Genomic DNA, 21,575 nt, shown 5'->3' with positions numbered 1-21,575 from the left:
TAAAGTAAAATACGGACCAGTTGATGATATTCATCTCAGTATCCTGACCCTAAACTGCATTGTGTTGTAAAACGTCTCCAAAAGTACCCAGTAGGTCGATTACCATCAGTGACGCACAGACACCAACTAAAGTCAACACAGATCTGGCCCACTACAGCTGTATCAGGGGCATGCTATCAACTGTCTATAATGACTGTATCAATGTCACATTATCACCTGATAAGATAACCCTCATACTGACATGCAGGACATGCATCTACAATTACATCTACAATTACATCTACAATTACATCTTACAGCTATATGGGCAACTGAGGGATTATCTAGGATTCCAAACCAAGTGAAAACTGGGAAAAACTCATAATTCTTTTCACAACTGGGGCGGTGGGTAGCCGGGTGGTTAAAGTGTTCGCTCATCACCCTGAAGACCAGGGTTTGATTCCCCACATTGGTACAATGTGTGAAGCCCATTTCTGGTATCCCCTGCCAGCGTAAAACAATACTCACTCACAATTTTCACAAGTGGGATTTTTTGTTAAAGTTCTTATTTTCTCAAACTGGGAGGTATGCTAACACTGCATTCAATGCAACAGTGTCAAACTAAACACTAAAGCCTCTTTGATCCTCTCTACTGGAAATAACAATACAACAGGGGGTATCTATTTTTAGACTCCATATACTTATTAATTTATGACGTCACCGCATGAGGACTTAGGGAGAGGTTTTCTGTGCCACTAAATTATTTATCTTTGAACTCTAGTGGGTAAGCAGAAAGTATTGTAACCAAGTTGTAATATTCAATTGTGACAGCAACTACATGTGTGTGACAGTGTCGCCTCAAATTGGATTGCCCACTAATTAAGAATATAAACTTCGCTTGTGGTTCTCTTTTATTGCATGCATGCGCTTCTAAGATCAAAGGATGTATAGTGTGAAAAGTTAACTAGTTGAACGATCGTATTTCCGGGACTTGCCGCGGATGTTTTCAAACAGATTATTAGAACTCCATTCAGCGATAAACGGTTGATTATGCAATTAGAAGCGTTATGTGCAAATGAACAACGAACAACAATACAATTATGTCTGTGTAAAACTCTCAGTATTAAAAGTGTACATAAATTTTGGGAGCCATGCGTTACCGCTCATAGTAACCGAGGTAGCGCTTTATCGAAGAGCACAATAGTGAGGGATCACTGTAATTAAAATATTGCAGTAATTAAATTTTTGTTGTTTATAGTTTAGTTTGTTCAACACATATTGGATAGCTGTAACTTGTATGAGGTCGCAGGAACTTTATAAGACACTTCTATTCTGGTCCGACCTGTAAATCATATAACCGTATTCTACGTAATAAGCGCCCCGCTCTAATAAGCGCCCACGGCGATATATGCTGATATATTGGCTCGTGAACAATCCCAATTAGCACCCTTCCAATTGATCAATGTACACAAGACTTATTTATTCGTGTATAATATGCACTCGTGTGTTATATGCACCCTTAATTATGGGCAATTAAATACTTGAAAAATGGCTCTGTCGTGTATAATCAGATAATACGCACAGACTTTTCTTTTGTATCATTTCTGGCTGTCAGCATAAACCACGAAATTTACGCTCTTTCAACCCTTTCACAAAAATTATATTCTAATAAGAGCCCCCTATTTCTAATTTTGAGAGCGCCCTGGGCGCTTATTACGTTAAATACAGCATATTATATCATCCAAACAAGGGTACCCAGCTACGATACGCCAAAAACATTACATGTACTTTGGAAATTGGTAATTCCAATTTGAGAATTTGTACAGACATTGGCTGCAGAATTGGGCTGAATATCAGCCTGTGAGTAGGTCCACACAGATCCCTGCAACTAAAGCAGCTTAGGCCAGCGCATCATGCACATGATCACGTGGAGATTAAATAACACACTTAATATCATATTTACTTAAATGACCTTACTTTATTCCGCAGGCCCGAGACTACTATTGTGCTGGGGACAAGTGAAGTCCAGTGATGGTCAATCTCATTAAAATCACATCTTAGTTCTTGCTGCCGCTAAGACCAGAGGACATCCCATTACAGGCCATGTCCCTTTATCCGAACAATCAGCATTTGATCAGAGCGTCGCTTATCAGATCATGAAAGTGATAGTCAGAATGAGTCTTCTAATCTTGAAAAATTGAAAAAAATTAACACTGGGTATTAGGGCTGTTACGATTCACTCTCGTATTCGGTGAATCGAACCGTAACCATTCATGAATTGAATTCGTTATTCATGGCAACTAGAATTGAATATTTATGAATATGCTATCATGTATATTTACATACCCTGTACCTAAAAATATCCATAACAACATATTATATGCATAGATTTCTTTCAATGACAACACTCTAATAATATATGATTTGCTAGTATTGTTTTCACTGGTCATTGTCGCATTTGAGCAGATACTAGTACCTGGATAAGTGCAGTATATAAATGTATAATTTATCAATAATTAACAAACCATGTCAAATACATTATGATGTTATTGTTTCACTGAATATAATAAATAATACATAATCTGCTGACTTGTTATTGTAATTGTGAATTAATATTCGTATTCGTTACCCTATATTCGTGATGTGAATCGTATTCGCCTCATAGTGTATTCGTTGCAGCCCTACTGGGTATTCCAAAGGACAGTTACGGGCTTTGTGACTGAATCCATACAAGTTCGATCGGTAACTCTTTCAACCAGTGTTTGAAATAGACATCGGCCTGTAGGCCCGAGGCCAACAGATTTGTTCTCGGGCTGATTGTTTAAATTTCAGCAGGCCTGTGCAGCCTGCAGTTTTTCCACTGGGCCTACAGTTTTTTTTAAATGTGCTGGCCCTTAAGGCTCCCACTTTATTCTGCTGAGTTTCAGACACTGACCTGTCATAAAATGAATAAATTTCTGAAGCTGAAGTGTGTTAACATTATGGTAGCCTGTGTCATTGGGGGGATCATGTGAGGTGAATGGGCTCACACATCACGGAACATCAGCTTGTGAAATCCCAATCTCATTAAAATCAGATCTTAGTTCTCGCTACCGCTAAACATTTTGTTTAGCGGTAGCGAGAACTAAGATCTGATTTTAATGAGATTGGTGAAATCCTGTCCAGCGTATTTGTGTAAAATACACCCCAAAAATACTCAAATCTTAGTTCTCGCTACCGCTAAACATTTTGTTTAGCGGTGGCGAGAACTAAGATCTGATTTTAATGAGATTGGTGAAATCCTGTCCAGCGTATTTGTGTAAAATACACCCCAAAAATACTCAAAACCCAATTACTTTCAATTACAAAATGTTTAGCGGTAGCGAGAACTAAGATCTGATTTTAATGAGATTGGTGAAATCCTGTCCAGCGTATTTGTGTAAAATACACCCCAACAATATTCAAAACCCAATTACTTTCAATTCACTTGCGAACAGAAACGCATGCATTAAATACAAAACTCAAATGTATAGAAACAGCATGAGTAAATACTCAATGAAGCTTTTTCAGCATGCGTATAAAGGAGCTTATTTCTGAAACACAATTACGAGCAAATTTACTTTCTGAGTCATGCCTATATATTTAGAACAGTTATATACATCTAAAACATTATTTCATTTCTTTTAAATCTTAAAATATTCACCAATTTTGGGAAAACCCCAATAGAGTGATGAATAGATGAGTGAAAAAATATTGGTTACCTAATGAAAAATGTAATAACCCAATTGAAATGGAAACCCTTAAGAAACTTATTTGCGCAATTTTATCCCCTCCTGTTAACATCTGATAAAAAAGTATTAACTTACATGAAGAAAGACACAAATAGTAACATACATTTGTATTAATGTACTTTTGAAAATTAATTAACAGTAATCACTAAAACATGTTTTTTTCACCAACTTCCATGTCACACCTTTCACAAACACATAAACTTGTTTCAGCATTTTCAGCACTTCATTTTGAAAACAGACACTTGACTCACTCTTTCTCGATTTTTTTCTTGTTTCTCTAATTACTAATGAACACTTCTCAGAGGGGTACACAATACGTGATCTAGACTACCAGTTGTCGGACTTTCATTTTGTGGAAGGCTCGGTGGCTGAGTGGGTTAGATCGCTGACTTTGTGTGCTGGCAATTAGGTGCTCACTCTGGCAGGTGTGGGTTCAATTCCCGGATGGGACTCAACCCAAAACAAGTACAAGAATCTCTACTTTACTAAGAGAGAGTGAGTGAGTTGGGTTTAACAACGCTTTTAACAGTATTCCAGTTATATCGCGGTGTGTCAGCTTAATGTGGGAGGAAAGCCCGAAGTGATGCAGGTCTCAGACGTTTACCACTTCGTCGAAACCCACGGGCATGGTGCTGACAAACCTACAAACATAACTAGGGCGAACCAGGATTCGAACCCACAATCATAGGTTTCTGGCGTGCCCAAGGGACGCGACTCTGCACAGTCAATCGCGGCGCCTTAGAGGACAGGGCCACACATGCCCCGTACTTTACTAAGAAAGTGTTATCCCAAATATAACACTTGTTACAGTTCTGTTTATATGCTGTATGTACCAATTTCTGGGTTAACCTTTGTGTTTCAATTTGAAAATCATCTTGTAACCATGGAAAGTGCAGGCCATAGATACCAGGAAACAGCGGGCTCAGGAAGGATACATCTCACCATAACCACTGACTCATTACACAACATAGACCATGGAGATATCTTTTAATAGCACGTCTACATATTACAATTATCCAAATCTGAAATAAGTTTGAATTGAAATCTTATTTCCATTTAATAATCACAGTGATTCCAACTAAATCTGTCACAAGCATGACTGCATGACAGCTGATATTAGAAAAGTGAGTGAGTGAGTGAGTGAGTTTTGTTTGTTGTTTTCGCCGCACTCGGCAGTATTCCAGTTATATGACAGCGGTCAGTAAATAATCAAGTCTGGACCAGACAATCCAGTGATTGACATGATGAATATCGATCCACGCATTTTTTATTTTTCTTTCTAAACGTTTTTATTGTTCCCAGAGTTGTAGATTAATACAGTATTCCGTCAAAGACATATTTCGGATTGAATAGAATGGCACAATACACTCTTTAGAAAATTAAGGGGTTGGAAACAAACATTGTCCTATTTCAAACCAACACGGTTGTAACACACAGTCAGACTCAAACATATCATGTATCAACAGAGAGCTATGAATCAAATGCTGAGAATAAAGGTAACCATTTTTTATTAAAGTTACTATTGTCATAAAGTTACTTTTGTCAGTAAATAATCAAGTCTGGACCAGACAATCCAGTGATTGACATGATGAACCATGATGAACATCGATCCACGCAATTTGGATATGATGACATGCATCAACCAAGTCACCAGGCCTGACCACCTGATCCCTTTAGTCGCCTGTTATGACAAGCATGGGCTGCTGAAGAACCAATTCTACCCTGAATCTTCACAGGACCCCGACACAAGGCCACGTGATCAGTAACATCCTATATTGTAGCCACCCGATGATCATGTAACATGACTTACACACATACCATTCTCACCACTGAGACAAAACACATTTCCATCACCTTTACAGGGGAATAGTAAGGGCTGTGGGGTAGCCTAGTGGTTAAAGTGTTTGCTCATCACACTGAAGACCCGGGTTCTATCCCTCACATGGGTACTAAAGCCTGATTGTGGTGTCCCCTGCTGTGATATTGCTGGAACATTGCTAAAAGCAGCATAAAACCTGACATGACTCGTAATGGGATGTCCTCAGTAGTTGGAAAACAAAGATCTGACCTTGGTTATAACACTTTGGGTAAAAAGATCTAGAATTGAGTTAAGGTTTTCATGCGTGACTCCAAAATCAACAACTACCAATTAAGCTCAAAATATGTTAGGGATTGGTCTCTTTCCATACAGAGAACACGATTGTCTGACCATGCTGCATGTGAAAGAAGCCAGACATTTGCATTTATCTTGTAGTATTTTTTCAAGCAAACACTTTCCACTCATACTTTTCAGGAAAATGCTCCTGACAAAACATGAGCCTGCGGCTTCAGCCACCAGTCAAATTCTTTTCTCTCTAGTAAGCTCAGAAATATTAGTCTAACAATAACACAAAAATTGACTGTAAATTATACTGAGTCATCTACTACATCTAGACATTTCCATACCCTTGATATTTCCCCAGATCATTTCTCTACCCACACCCCACTCTTCCTACTAAACATGTTAAATGCTATTCACATTTAGAGAAGAATTATACATAAACATCAAGAAATAAATTTTTTAAAATTTAAATAAAATTATTGTAAATAATGGGGAGAGTCAAAGTTGGACTCATAGCCGCAAATTTTTGATCATCTAACAAGGCACACAGATCATCATCATTTTCTGCACAGTTTGCCGCAAAGAGGTACAATGGTCAAGACATGACCCTACATCACGTGATGTAGCTAGGGTCAATATGGTCAACGTCTTGACTGTCGGACCCCATCGGCTCTAGATGAGGTTCTCATACAAAACCAATGTTTTCTGAATGTATCACCTACATCTAGCTACCTTTTCATATCATATGACCCTCAGTATTGTTTCACAACATTGTGCTTTCACTGTAAATTAATTCTGTTGCATTGGTAGAATATTTTACCTAACATTGGCACTCATCCTAGACATTGTAATACTGATAATAGTGCCATATGTTAGTGTAGCGGCCATACAATGTCCGAGTCCTGTGATGGGATTCGAACCATAGACCTTCTGATCAGAAGTTGGACACCTTGTCCATATGACCAGCGAGGTTAACCCCGTCAGCAAGCTGACAAGGTAAGGATGTCATCTGTGGGATGACTCCACGCCCTGCTACATACTCCCCCGTCAACAGAAGGCACGTCCCGGGCGGCATAGTAGGGTATTGAGGCTTATTTTGCTCAAATTTAATATGAATGTGCTCAGCCCCACGTTGGGTGCCAATGTGACGGCCATAAAATTTCCGAGTCCCGCGATCGGATTCGAACCACGGAACTCCGGTCAGAAGTCAGACGCCTTAACCACATGACCAAAGAGGTTAACCACGTCAGCAAGCTGACAAGGTAAGGATGTCATCTTTGGGATGACTCCACGCCCTGCTACATTAGAAAGCTCAGAGAGTGAGACATTGTTGGTTTAATTCCAGTACTCACTCCAAGTACTAACGCAAGCAAGGTGTTATAAAAATGACACGAATAAGTAATAACTACTTTGCTGAAGAGTTAGTAACATCTTTTCATAACTATGATTACAAATAGTATTGAAACTGTCGGGAAAGTTATCTGTCATCCCCAGTTATCACTATTTTCACTGTCAAATATATTGTAAACAAGGCAAACTAGATCTATATAGTGACGACTAACAGATAATCCATGTTTACCTATATGAATGACTGGCACGAAATACAGATAGGCTACATGACATACAAAAATATACACGTTGACGTTATCTTACTGATACTGTGTGTCCGACGCCTCCCATGATCACTGCGAACATTGATAAGGGGGCTTTCGAACACCTCCGCCATTTTGGACGACCCCTGACCTCGTGGCCTTGAACTTGCCGACCGATGCATTTCCGCTTATGGAAAATAGTCCGGTAACAACGGCGGAGTGGTTTGTTTTTAATATGCTTAGTCAAAACAAGTCAAATATACACTAAACTATAATGTTTTGAAAAGGGAAGATATACAATAGCGATATCTCATGTTAATATATCCTCCACTTTCAATATGCAATCATTCATTTCGGAATGATTCTGGATTATTTGTTGCCATGGGACGCAAGATAAACTACATAGGTAGTTAGTTGGTTGTATGCTGGTAGGTGCAGTAAGAACGATGCCAGTGGAGACTGAAGATGTACAGGCACGAGAGAATAACATGTGAACGCAGGAACTCAAAGATATAACGCCAAAGCACACGTTTCCATCTTGAGTAATGTATCAGCCATTATTTTAAGAAGTGTTGTCTGACATAGGGATCTTTGCACAAAACATTCAAGATGGCAGCGGCAATGACCGTCACTGATGTGGTTACAGTTACTCAGCCACAAGTGGAACCAACATTACAGATTCGACTTCAGGCACAGACACTCCCAAGACCTCCACCAACCATGGCACCACAGGCTAGATTTAGGAAAGGCCTTAAGATTGACCCATCTCGGGCTCTGGAGCCCACCAGGAAAAAGTTGTCAACCATTGAGGCCCAGAGGGTTATGACAGTGTTTGAGGAAACTATCAGAAGAGTTGAAGTCATCACTTTGCTCCCTCATATCCTTCAGAACCTTGATAGGTTTCGCATTTCTTTTGGTCAAGAGCTGATTGAACTCCTAGAACAACATTATCGAATCCAGGGAAGTTATCAGGAGATACGCGATATCTTAGATCAGCAGTTGGCTAAACGGCTCCGGAGTGGGAAGAGCCGTTCTACACAGGCAGTAGAGGAAGAAGGTCAGGATGAGCTTGATAGGGAAGAAACCCAAGGAGAGTCGATGGTACGACCGTCTAGCGCATCAAGTGCTGGTTCATTTGCCAGCATCGACAGCCAGACTGAAAACATGAGGAGAAGCCTGACCTATGTGGCTCATCAGCTGAGCAGCTCTTGCAAGAACATTCTACGATGTTTCAGCATCAATCCCACAGCCATGAATGCAGTTTCTGCGGAGTTCAAGAAAAGGGATATTGATTGTAAGGCTCTGTGTAGGAATCTTCATGAGCTGAAGGAAATACTTCTTGGCAAGCTTTTAACTACACCAGGAGAGGAGAAAGAAAGGATGGCATACCTGGATGAAATATCACAAAGAGAAAGAAATAATGCAATTGTGATTGAGAAAATGGAGACAGAATTGAAGGCTGCATCAGATGACAAGGATGAAGAGGTATGTGGCTGATGCTATGCTTCCTTTAGAATTTATGGGCATTGGTGGTAACATTGTTTTAAGTGCCGTGTTTGTGATATTATGGTACACTAATGTACAATCAGTCTTTTGTGAATGGGCATACAGTAATTTCTGCTAGTAGATGTGTAATTAATTTCCCAGGAGAAAGGGGTCAGAGGATACTAACGCTGATATCTTACTGTGTGCGTTTCAAACACCAGGTTAGAGGTGTAATTCATGGAGATTAGCAAACGTTTTAAGCCTATGAAGTTTGAGCCTAAAGTGACATATTTTAAACTCCACTAGAGAAGTTGGCACCATGCTAACAAAGCATGTATAGGACTGGTATGCATGTTGAGGGTAGATTACCATATAAACAAACATCAAGGGTCATAAGTTATAATTGGTTGTTTGAACTGATCAGTCATTAGTTATACGTAATTTCACAGATGTTTGATATTTCATGTTCAGATGCTAAAAGCACCTGCTCAAAGTAATATTTAATTATCGAAGTACCTCATTAGTTTCATGATATTTCTCAAAGGATTATCTGTAAATATGTGTAATGGTAATGAATGGTTGAACAGTTGAAATGAACACTTTCAGATCCGCAAGAAGAACGATGTCATCCGGCGCCTCCAGGCCGACCTGCATCAGATAGAAAAGTTCTCCGAGGAGCACATCCGTCGAGTGAAGACAGAAGCAGAGAAACAAGAAGCTGCTGATGTGAAGAACAGTGAGGGGAAGAGGCAGAAGCTGCAGCAGGAGATTAACCAGCTGCGAACACAGCTGCAGAACCTCACCATGGAACACCGGGAGAGCGAGCAGGAACTCCGCAAGGTGAAGGTCATTGGCAGTGTGTGACAAACACTTTCTGCCTCACTACCTGCTTTTTCATTCTCCAGATACAGAGGCTGACGCTAGCTGCAGTTACTGTATCACCTAATCCATTCCGTAAAAGGCGACTATGCTTGTCGTAAAAGGCGAGTAACAGGGTCGGGTGGTCAGGCTCGCTGACTTGGTTGATGCATGTCATCGATCCCAATTGCATGGATTGATGCTCATGATATCAATCACTGGATTGTCTGGTTCAGACTCGATTATATACAGACCGCCATCATATAGCTGGAATATTGCTGAGTGCGGCGTTAAACAACAAACCAACCAACCAACCCTAATCCATTCATCTGCTAGTGTTCAAAACTAAGCATACAAGACTTGGCGTTAGTTAAAAGATTTAATGGGTCCCAAGATTCAGATAACATAGACCTCAAGGACTCCCTTATTTTGAACATTGGCTATTTATTTGTCTATTTAAGAAATAAACGATGAGGGGGAGCTGTTTATCGTAAGGGTAATGCTATTTTTTAGTGCATTATCATTTGAAGAAGCCTGAGGTCTTCCATTAACTGCCCGACGAAGGAGACAGTTGAAAAGATCAAGGGCTTCTGCAAATGATAATGCCCTAAAAAATAGTGTTACCATTATTATAGCTAAGATGGAAAGAATTTGTTATCAAATAAATATAAACAACATTATTGGTTTTGAAACATTTACTGCAATCAACACACAACGAATGTCATTGACCCACTTTTACAAATATGGATACATCATAGAACAAACCAGATGACGTCACTATTGAACATCAATGTGACGTCACTTAACGAGTGTGATAATGGCCCGTCATCAAGTAATATGAGGGCATTATCAAGTTACAGTGGCCCACTCATTTCTGATAACATGCACAAACTTTAAAACAATGACAAATATTTTTTGTGAAACGTACTCCCTACCCTCTAAATATAGCATCGTCCATTCTTCATAGTTCTTTGTGATATATCGCGTAGCTATCTTATATATTGCAATATTTTGTATTCAATCCTATTAAACACATACCATTTACATCCATTATTAACCTCTCTCTATCTAGACCTATTTAAAAAACTATCTGTCCTGTTAAGAAATATGATCTAAGACTGGTGGTTCAACTTTAATTTCAAGACTGGTAACCTAGTGAGCATGTTTCACCCTAAAATGGAACTAACAAATAATACAAACATCTGCAACTCTGATTAAATGATTTATTTATTTACAGAGAAAGTTCAAGATAGAAACTGAAGTGGAGAACTGGATTCAGAAATATGACCAGGACATGGGTGAACGACAGGTGAATTTTCTTAAATTGATCAGAAATGTTTTTCCACATTTTAACATGAGAAACAAGTGTTACAAATATTTTGAACATTACTGGCTGTTCAATGATATAAGCCAATGAACTTATAGATATGAGAAATGTATTTTGAGATGGCAATGTGGGCAATATGGAGGACTTATATATGAATATATATAAACTTGAATATGAAGGAATTAGCCAATGATGATGCCAGCAAATCCCTGTGTCTCTGGAGCTTGTATTTTAAAAACCCCACAGAGCCCAATATTTTAAAGTCTACTTGCCATAACTTGTCTATTGATAGTTTTGGTAGATTCTACTCGATGTGTTTGAAATGAACATAAAAGTCAAGGTGTCCTTTTCATGACCCAAAGGGAATAAGTTAATGGCTACGGCAGTCCCTACACGTTTGGTGGTCCCTATTCTACAGCAGTAGACGTCAAGGAACCATCTTAACTGTGAAAACTGCTGTAAGAAACACACAGTCTGAACCAAGTTGTTCAATTCAAATTCCATTTTTCAGGATGAGTATGAGGAGATTGATGCCATCTACACCGAGGAGAAGAAACAGCTGAACGAGTTGGAGGAACGCTTCAAGACCCTGGAGGCCGAGTACTTGCAGATCATGGAGGAGAGGAGACTTGCCCGGGAGAAACGCGAGAAGGCCGAGAGAGAACTTGCTCTCATGGTCAAGGCCGCCACAACCGTCCAGGCATTCTGGAGGTCATTCAAAGTCCGAAAAGCCCTCAAGTCCAAGAAGAAGAAGAAGGGTGGTGGTGGGAAGAAGAAGAAGAAGTAGAGGAAGTGGGGAGGAGACAGATTTGACTTTTATTATCCAAAAGTTTAGAGAAAGATTAAATCTGCGAAATTTCAAATGTTTATTTTTTGTATATAGTTACATGGGTATTCAAATCCTTGGTAAATACTAACACATTATCTTCCATTTTCGCTTTTTCCTTATTTTGTACATACTGTATAATACTGAGTTGATTGAGTATTTATTTATATTATATATCTATACCAACATTTTATTTGCCAGTAATACACATACTAAATATTATCGCATTTGTAGAGTTAATCAAGTGTGATTTGTGTTTATGATTTTGTTTTGAATAAGTTTGTCTCACATTTTGATGTATTAATCCTCCAACAACTGCCGTCTGAAGTCAGCTGTATTGAATAACACTGTTTGGTTGTTTACTTGATGAACCTATGTATAATTTGTTACAGTATTGTTAATCCTTGATATCCATTATCTGTGATAATTCTTCAAACAAATGACAACTTCCTGTTATTGGCAGTGATGGTTGATGCTGTCTGAATCCACACAAAAATGACACGTGAATGTGCTGTGTTTAAGAACAGGCCACTTATTATATTCCTAAGTCACAGTATTGCCTCAGTGATTAAAATTTTGCAAAATGTTGTGTGTCTTGTCTTGTTTCTTAATTGGCATGTCCGCTTGAAGTGTGTTAGGCCACTCCGCGTCAGATCCACGTTTGCATCGCTTCTGTCGTTAGTCTAGTGAAACTAAGTGAGTTACACATTGCACACCCAGGGAAGAAGTGAAGTGTTCCCTCCTTGCTTATGGATAGTTGACTGTGAAGACTGCTTGTTAAACCCTTAAGCCTCTATGGCAAGGCTTTTCTTCTTCCACAGAGCCTTAACAAATGGGTCATGTTATGTTTACTATGTTTAAAGTTTGCCGGTTTTATTCAGTTCCAATTTGTAGGACCCATGAAGATCCGGGGTAGAATAGGTCTTCAGCAACCCATACTTGTCGTAAAAGGCGACTAACTGGATCGGGTGGTCAGGCTCCCTGACTTGGATGATACTCATGATGTCAATGACGTCAATCACTCGATTGTTTGGTCCAGACTCGATTATTTACACATAGCGTCGTCATATAGCTGGAATATTGCTGAGTGTGGCGTTAAACAAAACAAAATCCAATTTGTAGACAAATTAAAGCGCTTTGGACTGGTTTAAAATAAAGCCTGAATCTATACTCAATAACAACTACTAAATCATCCCTGGACTTTTGAGTTCATCTGTGGTCAAACCTCTGGCCAGAGAGTGGAAGGTCGGGGTTCGATTTCCAGCTGCATCATACCAAGAAGTTATGATATGGTACTTTTTGTTACCCTGCCTGGCGCTCAGCATTATGGGAGAGTGGAAGGTCGGGGTTTTCGATTTCCAGCTGCGTCATACCAAGATGTTATGATATGGTACTTTTTGTTACCCTGCCTGGCGCTCAGCATTATGGGACTAAAACAATGACTGTGCTCGGAGTCAGCATACTGTGTCTGACTGGGGTATTCATGTTACACTGTGGCATGGTATCTCAGTTTCTGTAGAAGGGGTCGGCTTATCCACGGGATACACTTTCATGATAGTATTTTTCAGATCGTGATCTGTCAGAAACATCGCCTGAATGACGGTCTTATAGATTACAATTCCCGAAAGTTTGGAAGTTGCCACGACTACAGCCATTATTGTTGTAAACGATCAATAAAGTTATTATAATACACCAATGTTGTCATTATTAAAAAAAAATTATGCAGGTTACTATTTCCGATCATAAGTTGTCAATTAAATGTTCAAGGTTTCTCGTTCTTCATAAATGAGAATAATCTTGAAAGCGTTGTTTTAACCCATTTAACCTCACCTCACCTCACCCCAGTGGTCGCGGGCTAACAGACTAGCATGAATTTACAATGACACACAATGAGTCAGGTCACATGCTGTAACGACCTGATCCTGTAACGACCTGATCCATCCTCAGCTTGTCAACACTGGTGCTGGAGGCCTACCAGCTTCATCAAGTGTCTCCATGTGTGTAGAATGGTAGATGCCCAAATTATCACACAGATTCAAGGTGAGGTGAAGTGAAATTGGGTTTAACGTCGCTTCCAAGATCATAGCATTTCTATAGCGACGTGTGTGTGTGTGTGGCTGCTTGTACTAGTCCGGACTAATGCCGATTTATTTTGCTAGCTCACTGAGATACCATGCCTCAGTTTAACATGAATACCCCACTCAGACACAGTATACTGACTCCGAGCCGACCAGTCCTTGTTTAGTCCCTTAAAGCCGAGACAGGGTAACAACAAGTACCATCTTTTAACGTCTTTTGGTATGACGCGGTCGGGGATCGAACCCCGGACCTTCCGCTCTCCGGGCGGACGCTCTACCACTAGACCAAGGAGGCGGTCCACATGGATTCAAAAACGTGGGTCCACATTCTCTCCATATCATAGTCTTGTTAAATTGATAAATACTATAGTATTTCCATAAACACTGTTTTCTCAAGCCAGTACTATGTGACTTGAATACCACAATAGTATTCAAGAAAGATGATATTTGTTCATCTGTTAACCAAACAGTCTGTTGTTCAAATCTACATGATCAAGAGATAACATAACCTAAATAATTTGAAAATATATATCTTTATTTGAAAGACTTAAAACACAAGTCAACAACAAATAAGAAGTCATTGAGAAGCCAATTTGTGGTGATGTTGACTGGTACTATCATCTTGGTGGCTCGATGGTCCAATCTCATTACCGTATACGACGTAATAAGCGTCCCGCTCTAATAAGCGCCCACAGCGACATTTGCAAAGATATTGGCTAGTGAAAAATCCCAATTAGCACCTCTTCCGATTGATCAATGTAAACAAGACTTATTTAATCGCGTATAATACGCACTCGTGTGTTATATGCACCCTTCATTATAGGCAATTAAATTCAGGAAAAATATATCTGTCGTATATAAACATTTCAGGCTGTCAGCATAAACCACAAAATTTATCTTTCAACTCTCTTTTTTCACCAAAATATTCTAATAAGAGCCCCCTATTTCTAATTTTGAGAGCACTTATTACGTCAAATACGGTAAAATAGGATCTCAGTTCTCACTACTACTATACAAAGATCTTCAAACGCTCTGTTACGGGTCACATAAGAACGACCTTTCGCAAACTTTGACCGACCAAAGAAATGACTAACAAGAAGTCAACATTAACCAGAAAGCAGCTCTCTGGAGCTATACAGCACTAGTTTCACACTGATACTTTGAAAAATATTTTGACAAAAATTCTCAATTCAAAATATGAAAATTGAACAAAAGAACATTCTGAAATGTCTTATTGATGGCTGAGATTATATGGCAGTACTTCCCGTGAGCTATGAAAAGTCTTTTCTGTTAAAATGTTTATCTCACTAAGGCAAGAGATTGACAATGATTTTGACATAATCAGTCTAACAGCCCGTAAATGTTATTCGGAATACCCTTTATCATAATATGTATTATAATATTATAAGTGACGCTCTGATTGGTGGGATGAAAGTTCGTTCTGATGCAACCCGTAAATGTATGTCCTCAGATCAGTGTTTAGCGGCAGCGAGAACTTATACCTGAATTTGATGAGATTGTGACATGAAACAGGGGCTCTCACAACTGCTCTGTATGATTCAAAGGTCAACTACAACTGATGTCAGAATCACCCAACATCAGCTATCGCCATGGTTGCTGTTGTCATAATCTGTATACTTGTTGCTTTTTCCATATACTTTGTCAGCTGGGTACTTTTTGCAGTTGAGCTTAATCTTGTCCACTACGGCTGCTGTGAGGTCGACGTGACATTTATCGGCCAAGCGGACCAGGTATAGCAACACATCACTCATTTCCTGTCCAACATGCCGTTTTTCTGCCTCGGAGAAATCTGAAGAACAATTCCTGGTGTTATTATTTATAAAAATTCTTGGTTCATATACAGTAAACTACGGTTATAACGAACTCAAAGGGACCACTAATTTTAGTTTGTTATAACCGTAGTTCGTTATAAGCATATATACAGCATAACTACAGCAAATAGACGGGACAAAACAGTAAGTTCGTCATATCATGTTATATCCGTCAGTTCGTTATAAATGTAGTTTACTGTATTTAATTGTGAAAATTCATAGTAGGAAGATGGAGAATTAACACCAAAAGACTAAATGCTGTTAAAACAAACAAAATAGACAAATTGATGTTGATTATTTGTTTTTTTCGAAAGGTTACATGACCATTGCATATTGTTATGTTTTACAATTCAGTCTCATCATCGAGTCTTTAGGGCTGGGACGAGTCCAAATTTGCTACCCGGGTACCCAACCACCTATTACCCGACCCTACCCAGGTACCCGCTGTAGGTCTCAAGAGATGGGTACAAAATGTCCGAATGGGAATAGTTTGACAACAGCCCTGGCAAAATATATTTAGGTATACGTATAAAACAATCTGGTCATACATACACTGAAGATGACTGAAGTTATATCTTATTTCAAACATGAAAGTCAGAAGGAATGTGTGCATAGTCAGAAAGATGGGAACATCAGTGACTTGTGTAACCATGGAATTCTAGATAAGTTTGGTCATTAAACAATATTTATCATCAAAAACTGGCTCCCACAGGTGATAAAGCTTGGATGAGATCAAGCAATATCTACACTGTAGATATCACTGCAATGAAATTACATCACAATGCTTTGCAGACCATTGTGACGTCACAATCAAATGACATCACTAATGGCTCTGCTACTGAAGCTGTTAGCAGTACTTTTTACACTGAAGACACTGCTAATTATTGTCTACAAATTGAAAAAGTTGGAAGAATGATGTTGGATGATAAATAAAATCTCACCCTCGTGTCTTTTGATATCAAATATATCAACACTTGTTGATAAAAGTGGCAAAAATCCTCGGCAAGCCTCAGAAATTTTCCACTTTTATCAACTCGTGTTGATATATTTGATATCAAAAGACACTCGGGTGAGATTCTCTATATCACGTGACTAACCACAAGTCCGGGTAGTCCAGTGGGTCCCCGGGTCCTACTCAGTACCCAACCGACCCGGGTAACCGAGTTACCCGTCCCAGCTCTAGTAGTCTAACATATTGAATGCACTTTCAGTGATTTTGTTGATGACAAGTATCAGGAAATTGTCATGATTTTAGCAAACTCAGGACATCCTTCTAAAAACCATCACCAAAATTGAAAAAAAATATCTTGAGGACATTTTGGATACCAATCAGTCAACGTTCAAGAAAATGAACCGATCTGAAACCCTGCACGTTTACATTTGGTCAACATGTGTTAGCTGTAAATATATGTAGCTATTCAGATTTATTCTTTTTAACTTTTTGTTTTGTCAGAGTTGGTGGATCTGTGAACTAATTAAAACAAGTATCAGTGTGGTACATAGAGCACATTTGTAAATCATTTATCTGTCACTGATGGTGTATCATCAACACTGAAACTAAAGGGAAGAGAGCTGAGATGCTGCTGTGAACATTACTTTGTGTTAATGTGACGTGGGAGGAAAGCCAACAATACTATTACCATGACTACAGACATGTACAAACTGAACCCAAGTGATTAAGGACCAACGATCACAATAAGAGTAATATGAGGAGTAACAACTAGAAGACTCTGATGTAGCCCAAACACTTCATATCTTGCTTAATAAGGACAACAGTCAAACTCCTTGGTTACACAATGAGTCGTTAAATGTTCGCCTTTCTTTCTGACAATGCACGCATTCCTTCAGACTTTTATTTGTTTGTAAAGATATCGCTTCTGTCAACTTCAGTGTATGCATGATCAGATCATTTTGTGCGTTTATCTAAGCAGCATTTGCCAGGACTCCGGTAAAACTTAAGACCTGCAGAAGCTACCTGGGTAGGGTCGGGTCATAGAGGGTCGGGTAAACGGGTAGTAAATTTGGACTCGGACCAGTCCTACTTAGGATGCCCCCCACCCTGCCCCCCTATGAAACTCCTTCCTACAGGTTGTGTACTCAGCAATATTCCAGCTATATGGGGGGCAGTCGGGTAGCCTAGTGGTTAAAGCGTTCGCTCGTCACGCCAAAGACCCGGGTTCGATTCCCGACATGGGTACAATGTGTGAAGCCCATTTCTGGTGTCCCCCGCCGTGATATTGCTGGAATATTGCTAAAAGCGGCTTAAAACCATACTCACTCACTCCAGCTATATGAGGCAGCTTGTAAATAACCAAGTCCCGACCAGACAATTCAGTTATGATGAGTAACGATTCACACTGTCAGGGTACTTTGACAGGCTATCAACAAAGCCACCAAGTTTGACCACCCTATAGAGTCACCTTGCATGGGCGGCTGGGTACCAATTCACACTGAAACCAATAAGTGGAAGAATATTGGTTTTGCAACCAAACACAAACCTGGAAGCCCTTCTTTCACCTCCCCCTTCCACTGGCTGGAACAGAAAACGAACACAGTGCATGAATTCAGGTACACCTTGCAAAGATCATGCCACAATTATCTTAGGCATTAACAAAAATTAACATTAATCTATCAATACATTAAGGGACTTCGGACAGTTAAGAATTACAATTAGTTTCTTATGGGTTTGTTATTTCATACAATACTTATGTTGCAGATGTTATTCCATTTCCTTGCATAGAGTTCATGGTCATTGTTTTGTGTGACTTCCTTATCCACGAGAGATTAATTTTCTAAAGTTACACCGAAGGGATAATGACACAAGTAACCATTACAATATCTCTGTAAGCTCCCCAACTTCCGCTGTCAGTGCAAGGAGTAGGTTTCTGGGAGTATGGAACTGGTTCCAGTCACGATCATCTGCGAACTTGCTCGATATCTTCCGGCTGAAAAATAAACAAAGAAAATCTGAAAGAAGGGTACCCAGTACTATCCACCTGTCAGTCCCCGCTGTATTCCTTGATGTGATTCTGCAGTCACGGATTTTTTTGCAGAAATGCCCACTTGGTGCAGAAATGTACCTTGCAGAAAATCGTAATTTCTGCAGAAAAACAGAGCTCCACACAGCGAAGCCAACAATGAAACAAATGCAATAAACGTTAGAAGTGCAAACATAGAAAGTGTTCACCGTTCATCTCTAATGGTTTTTCTTGTATTAAAAATCATTTCATTTAAAAAATGGATCGTACATGATGGTTTTGTCCCACGCTTATGGCAAGCCGTAATAATACAAGAGAGTAGTGGTCGACAGGACAAACGCCCAGTACATTTGAGTGCGGGACTGAAATTTACGTACGCCTTGAAATCTGGTGTTGCGTTCGGTCCTGTTTGGTGGTTAAATCTAATTGTTTTAAGTGATTATGGGGGAGATCGGTTTCAGATAAAAAAAAATCACCCATATTTTATGACTTGAAAGCAATCTGAGACGGAGAAAGCCTTGGCAATTTCTGAAAACTTGTCTAAGACAGTCCCCAGACGTCGGCCGTAAAACAATCTGAATCAAACAGCTGAACGGAAGAGCTAGGATACATTTACATGCTTACATTTCCTCCAGTGAAGGTTTGTTACTGAACATGAAGGTTCCATGTGACTGATTGGTATTTCCGTCCACATCTTCTTTGCCGTCAGCTTCCATACGTGGCCTTTTTTCTGCCATGTTTCTTGATAGGTATACTTCTCTAGCTGTCTATTTGAGGTTTTGTTATTGAAATGGTTGTACCCACGTGGAGGAAGTCGACACAACGCATGCGCCGTAGAAATGTTTTGTTCTCCTGGTGTCAAAGGTCAATAGGTTCGATAAAAATAAGAACTTACACTAGAAACGAACTTCACAACAAATATGCATCAATATTTGACGCAGTCTCTTCACATTATCTCTCATCTTGAGAAATATTATTGTATCTTCAAATCTAAAATTTCCCCACCTATAAATGCCACTTAATATATAGATATTATTATCAAACTCTACACGGTCGAACGTAATATTTATATTGCCTAACTTGAAAATGGGAATCTTTACGCACTTGAGGATTTCAGCGGTAGATGGTGTATGACCAAGCAAACCGCGCTCACACAATTATTTTCATTATGATAGGTATGAAAAAATAAATAACCATCAGATGAACATATAAACACAAAAAAAGTAATATTATCGATTCGTTTTAACGTTCAAATTTCATTTTTCCTTAATAAGATCGAAAATGTGTTGGTGAAACATATTACCAATAAAAATCAAAATAAAACATCGCCAATATTTGAAAAAAATAAAAACAGTCCCAAAATAGGAAATAGCGTTTAAGAGCATCGAATTTTCTAACATGCCACAAAATCAATGAAAATATATAGATCTATATACGTCCTTGGTGCTGCTAAGGTATCTTGTGTGTATCGGGAATGAAACATAAAGTTAATTTAAGCCCTAAAAATGAAAATATGATTTTTATTTGGTTAATTATTTGTTTAATTTGCGATAGGAAATAATAACTTATTTGGGAAAAGCTCTATATTTCTATTTCACCGAATATTTTTTAGTTTATAACATCAGAGACCATATAATAGTCTATTATATGGTCTCTATAAAACATGGAGGTGGAAGGGCCATACAATTCAAATGTGTCTTTTTCACGGCTCATTGGTTCAAATATACCGCCCTTATTTCGGGTTATAGTTGCCCCCCTATGCGACAAATTGATCGGGTGGTCAGACTTGGTGACCTGATTGATTGTAAGTCATCGTACCCCGTGGGCGTTGGACGTTTCCCTAAGCTAAAGCACTGGTTTGTCAGGTCCAGATTCGACCATTTTTAGGCTATCGCCATATAGCTTGAACATCGCCTTATATAGCTTGAACATCGCCTTGAGTGTGGCGTTAACCAGTTAAACAAATGCATCTTTCGCCTATATCGTCTTTCATGTCATATCATCAATACCATATATTATTTTTCAGATCTGAATGACCTTTGTCATAGTGACAACTAAAATGAAATGCTCAGAAGAGATATGTGATGCTTCTGCCTAAACTACTGATTACTTTTATATTTAGATCGTGGCCAGTTTGACGTTTTGGTGTGGATCGTTTTACTTTTTCATGTGACCCGTGAAGATCCGGGGTAGAATAGGCCTTCAGCAACCCATGCTTGCCGTAAAAGGCGACTTTGCTTGTCGTAAGAGGCGACTATATGGATCGGGTGGTCAGGCTCGCTGACTTGGTTGATGCATGTTATCGATCCCAATTGCGTAGATCGATGCTCATGATGTCAATCACTGGATTGTCTGGTCCAGAGTCCAGACTCGATTATTTACAGACCGCCGTCATATATAGCTGGAATATTGCTGAGTGCGTTAAACAACAAACAAACAAAAATAATTCCATGTGCAATATTATTAATATCCCGGAAATCAACATTTGTGTGTTACGTGGATATATAAAAGGCTTTTGATAAAGTTGATCGACATTGCTTGTGGTTCAAACTTATGTCATGTGCAGTCGGAGTTATTGATTATTTTTTAGACCCATTTGATGTAACTCTTCTTGTAAATATATATTGTCAATGCAAGAAAATAACCAGCCTAGATATTCCGCCGAAACAGATTCCAATTGGTGTAAAGGGCAAATAAATGTAAATGGTAAATCTTGTGAAGCAAGCGTGCAAGATTTCACCAACATGCG

At 39.1% G+C, this 21,575-nt stretch overlaps 3 protein-coding genes across 4 annotated transcripts in view; 1 reads left to right on the top strand and 2 right to left on the bottom strand.

Moving 5' to 3' along the window:
- The window catches only part of LOC124133432 (two pore calcium channel protein 1-like), a 43,130-nt gene extending 35,536 nt beyond the window's left edge, over nt 1-7,594 (bottom strand). The window contains exon 1 of one of the 2 annotated variants that reach the window (XM_048401098.1): nt 7,504-7,594. In XM_048401098.1, the coding sequence (XP_048257055.1) occupies nt 7,504-7,576 (73 nt within the window). In that variant the 5' untranslated portion in view covers nt 7,577-7,594. Of the gene's footprint in view, nt 1-17; nt 218-7,503 lie in introns of those variants that run through there. The other variant, XM_048401099.1, reaches the window with a different exon arrangement.
- A 145-nt stretch (nt 7,595-7,739) lies between these two features.
- On the top strand, nt 7,740-12,525 carry LOC124128460 (dynein regulatory complex protein 10-like). Its single transcript, XM_046491877.2, has 4 exons — nt 7,740-8,927; nt 9,534-9,767; nt 11,023-11,094; nt 11,624-12,525. Exons 1-4 carry the CDS (start codon nt 8,052-8,054, stop codon nt 11,897-11,899), a joined length of 1,458 nt encoding a protein of 485 aa, XP_046347833.1. The 5' UTR covers nt 7,740-8,051; the 3' UTR covers nt 11,900-12,525.
- Nucleotides 12,526-14,939: 2,414 nt separating this feature from the next.
- On the bottom strand, nt 14,940-19,659 carry LOC124133434 (dCTP pyrophosphatase 1-like). Its single transcript, XM_046497858.2, has 4 exons — nt 19,451-19,659; nt 18,683-18,793; nt 18,347-18,381; nt 14,940-15,826 (listed from the first exon to the last, which is right to left on the bottom strand). The coding sequence occupies exons 1-4, from the start codon at nt 19,561-19,563 to the stop codon at nt 15,615-15,617; spliced, it is 471 nt and encodes a 156-aa protein (XP_046353814.2). The 5' UTR covers nt 19,564-19,659; the 3' UTR covers nt 14,940-15,614.
- Between the last annotated feature and the right edge of the window lie 1,916 nt (nt 19,660-21,575).

This window comes from Haliotis rufescens, unplaced genomic scaffold, assembly GCF_023055435.1.
Source record: "Haliotis rufescens isolate VD_foot unplaced genomic scaffold, xgHalRufe1.0.p SCAF_21, whole genome shotgun sequence".
In the NCBI taxonomy this organism is placed as follows: domain Eukaryota; kingdom Metazoa; phylum Mollusca; class Gastropoda; order Lepetellida; family Haliotidae; genus Haliotis; species Haliotis rufescens.
The sequence above is the reverse complement of the archived record's forward strand: the minus strand, read 5'-3'. Positions and strand labels throughout refer to the sequence as shown.

Excerpts from the sequence above, each read along its gene's own strand:
- LOC124128460 (XM_046491877.2), top strand. The coding sequence starts at position 8,052 with ATGGCAGCGGCAATGACCGTCACTGATGTGGTTACAGTTACTCAGCCA. Across the intron at positions 8,928-9,533 it reads CAGATGACAAGGATGAAGAG|ATCCGCAAGAAGAACGATGT; the intron begins GTATGTGGCTGA and ends GAACACTTTCAG. Across the intron at positions 11,095-11,623 it reads AGGACATGGGTGAACGACAG|GATGAGTATGAGGAGATTGA; the intron begins GTGAATTTTCTT and ends TCCATTTTTCAG.
- LOC124133434 (XM_046497858.2), bottom strand. The coding sequence starts at position 19,563 with ATGGCAGAAAAAAGGCCACGTATGGAAGCTGACGGCAAAGAAGATGTG. Across the intron at positions 18,794-19,450 it reads AAACCTTCACTGGAGGAAAT|CCGGAAGATATCGAGCAAGT; the intron begins GTAAGCATGTAA and ends TTTATTTTTCAG. Across the intron at positions 15,827-18,346 it reads GGTGAAAGAAGGGCTTCCAG|ATTTCTCCGAGGCAGAAAAA; the intron begins GTTTGTGTTTGG and ends ATTGTTCTTCAG.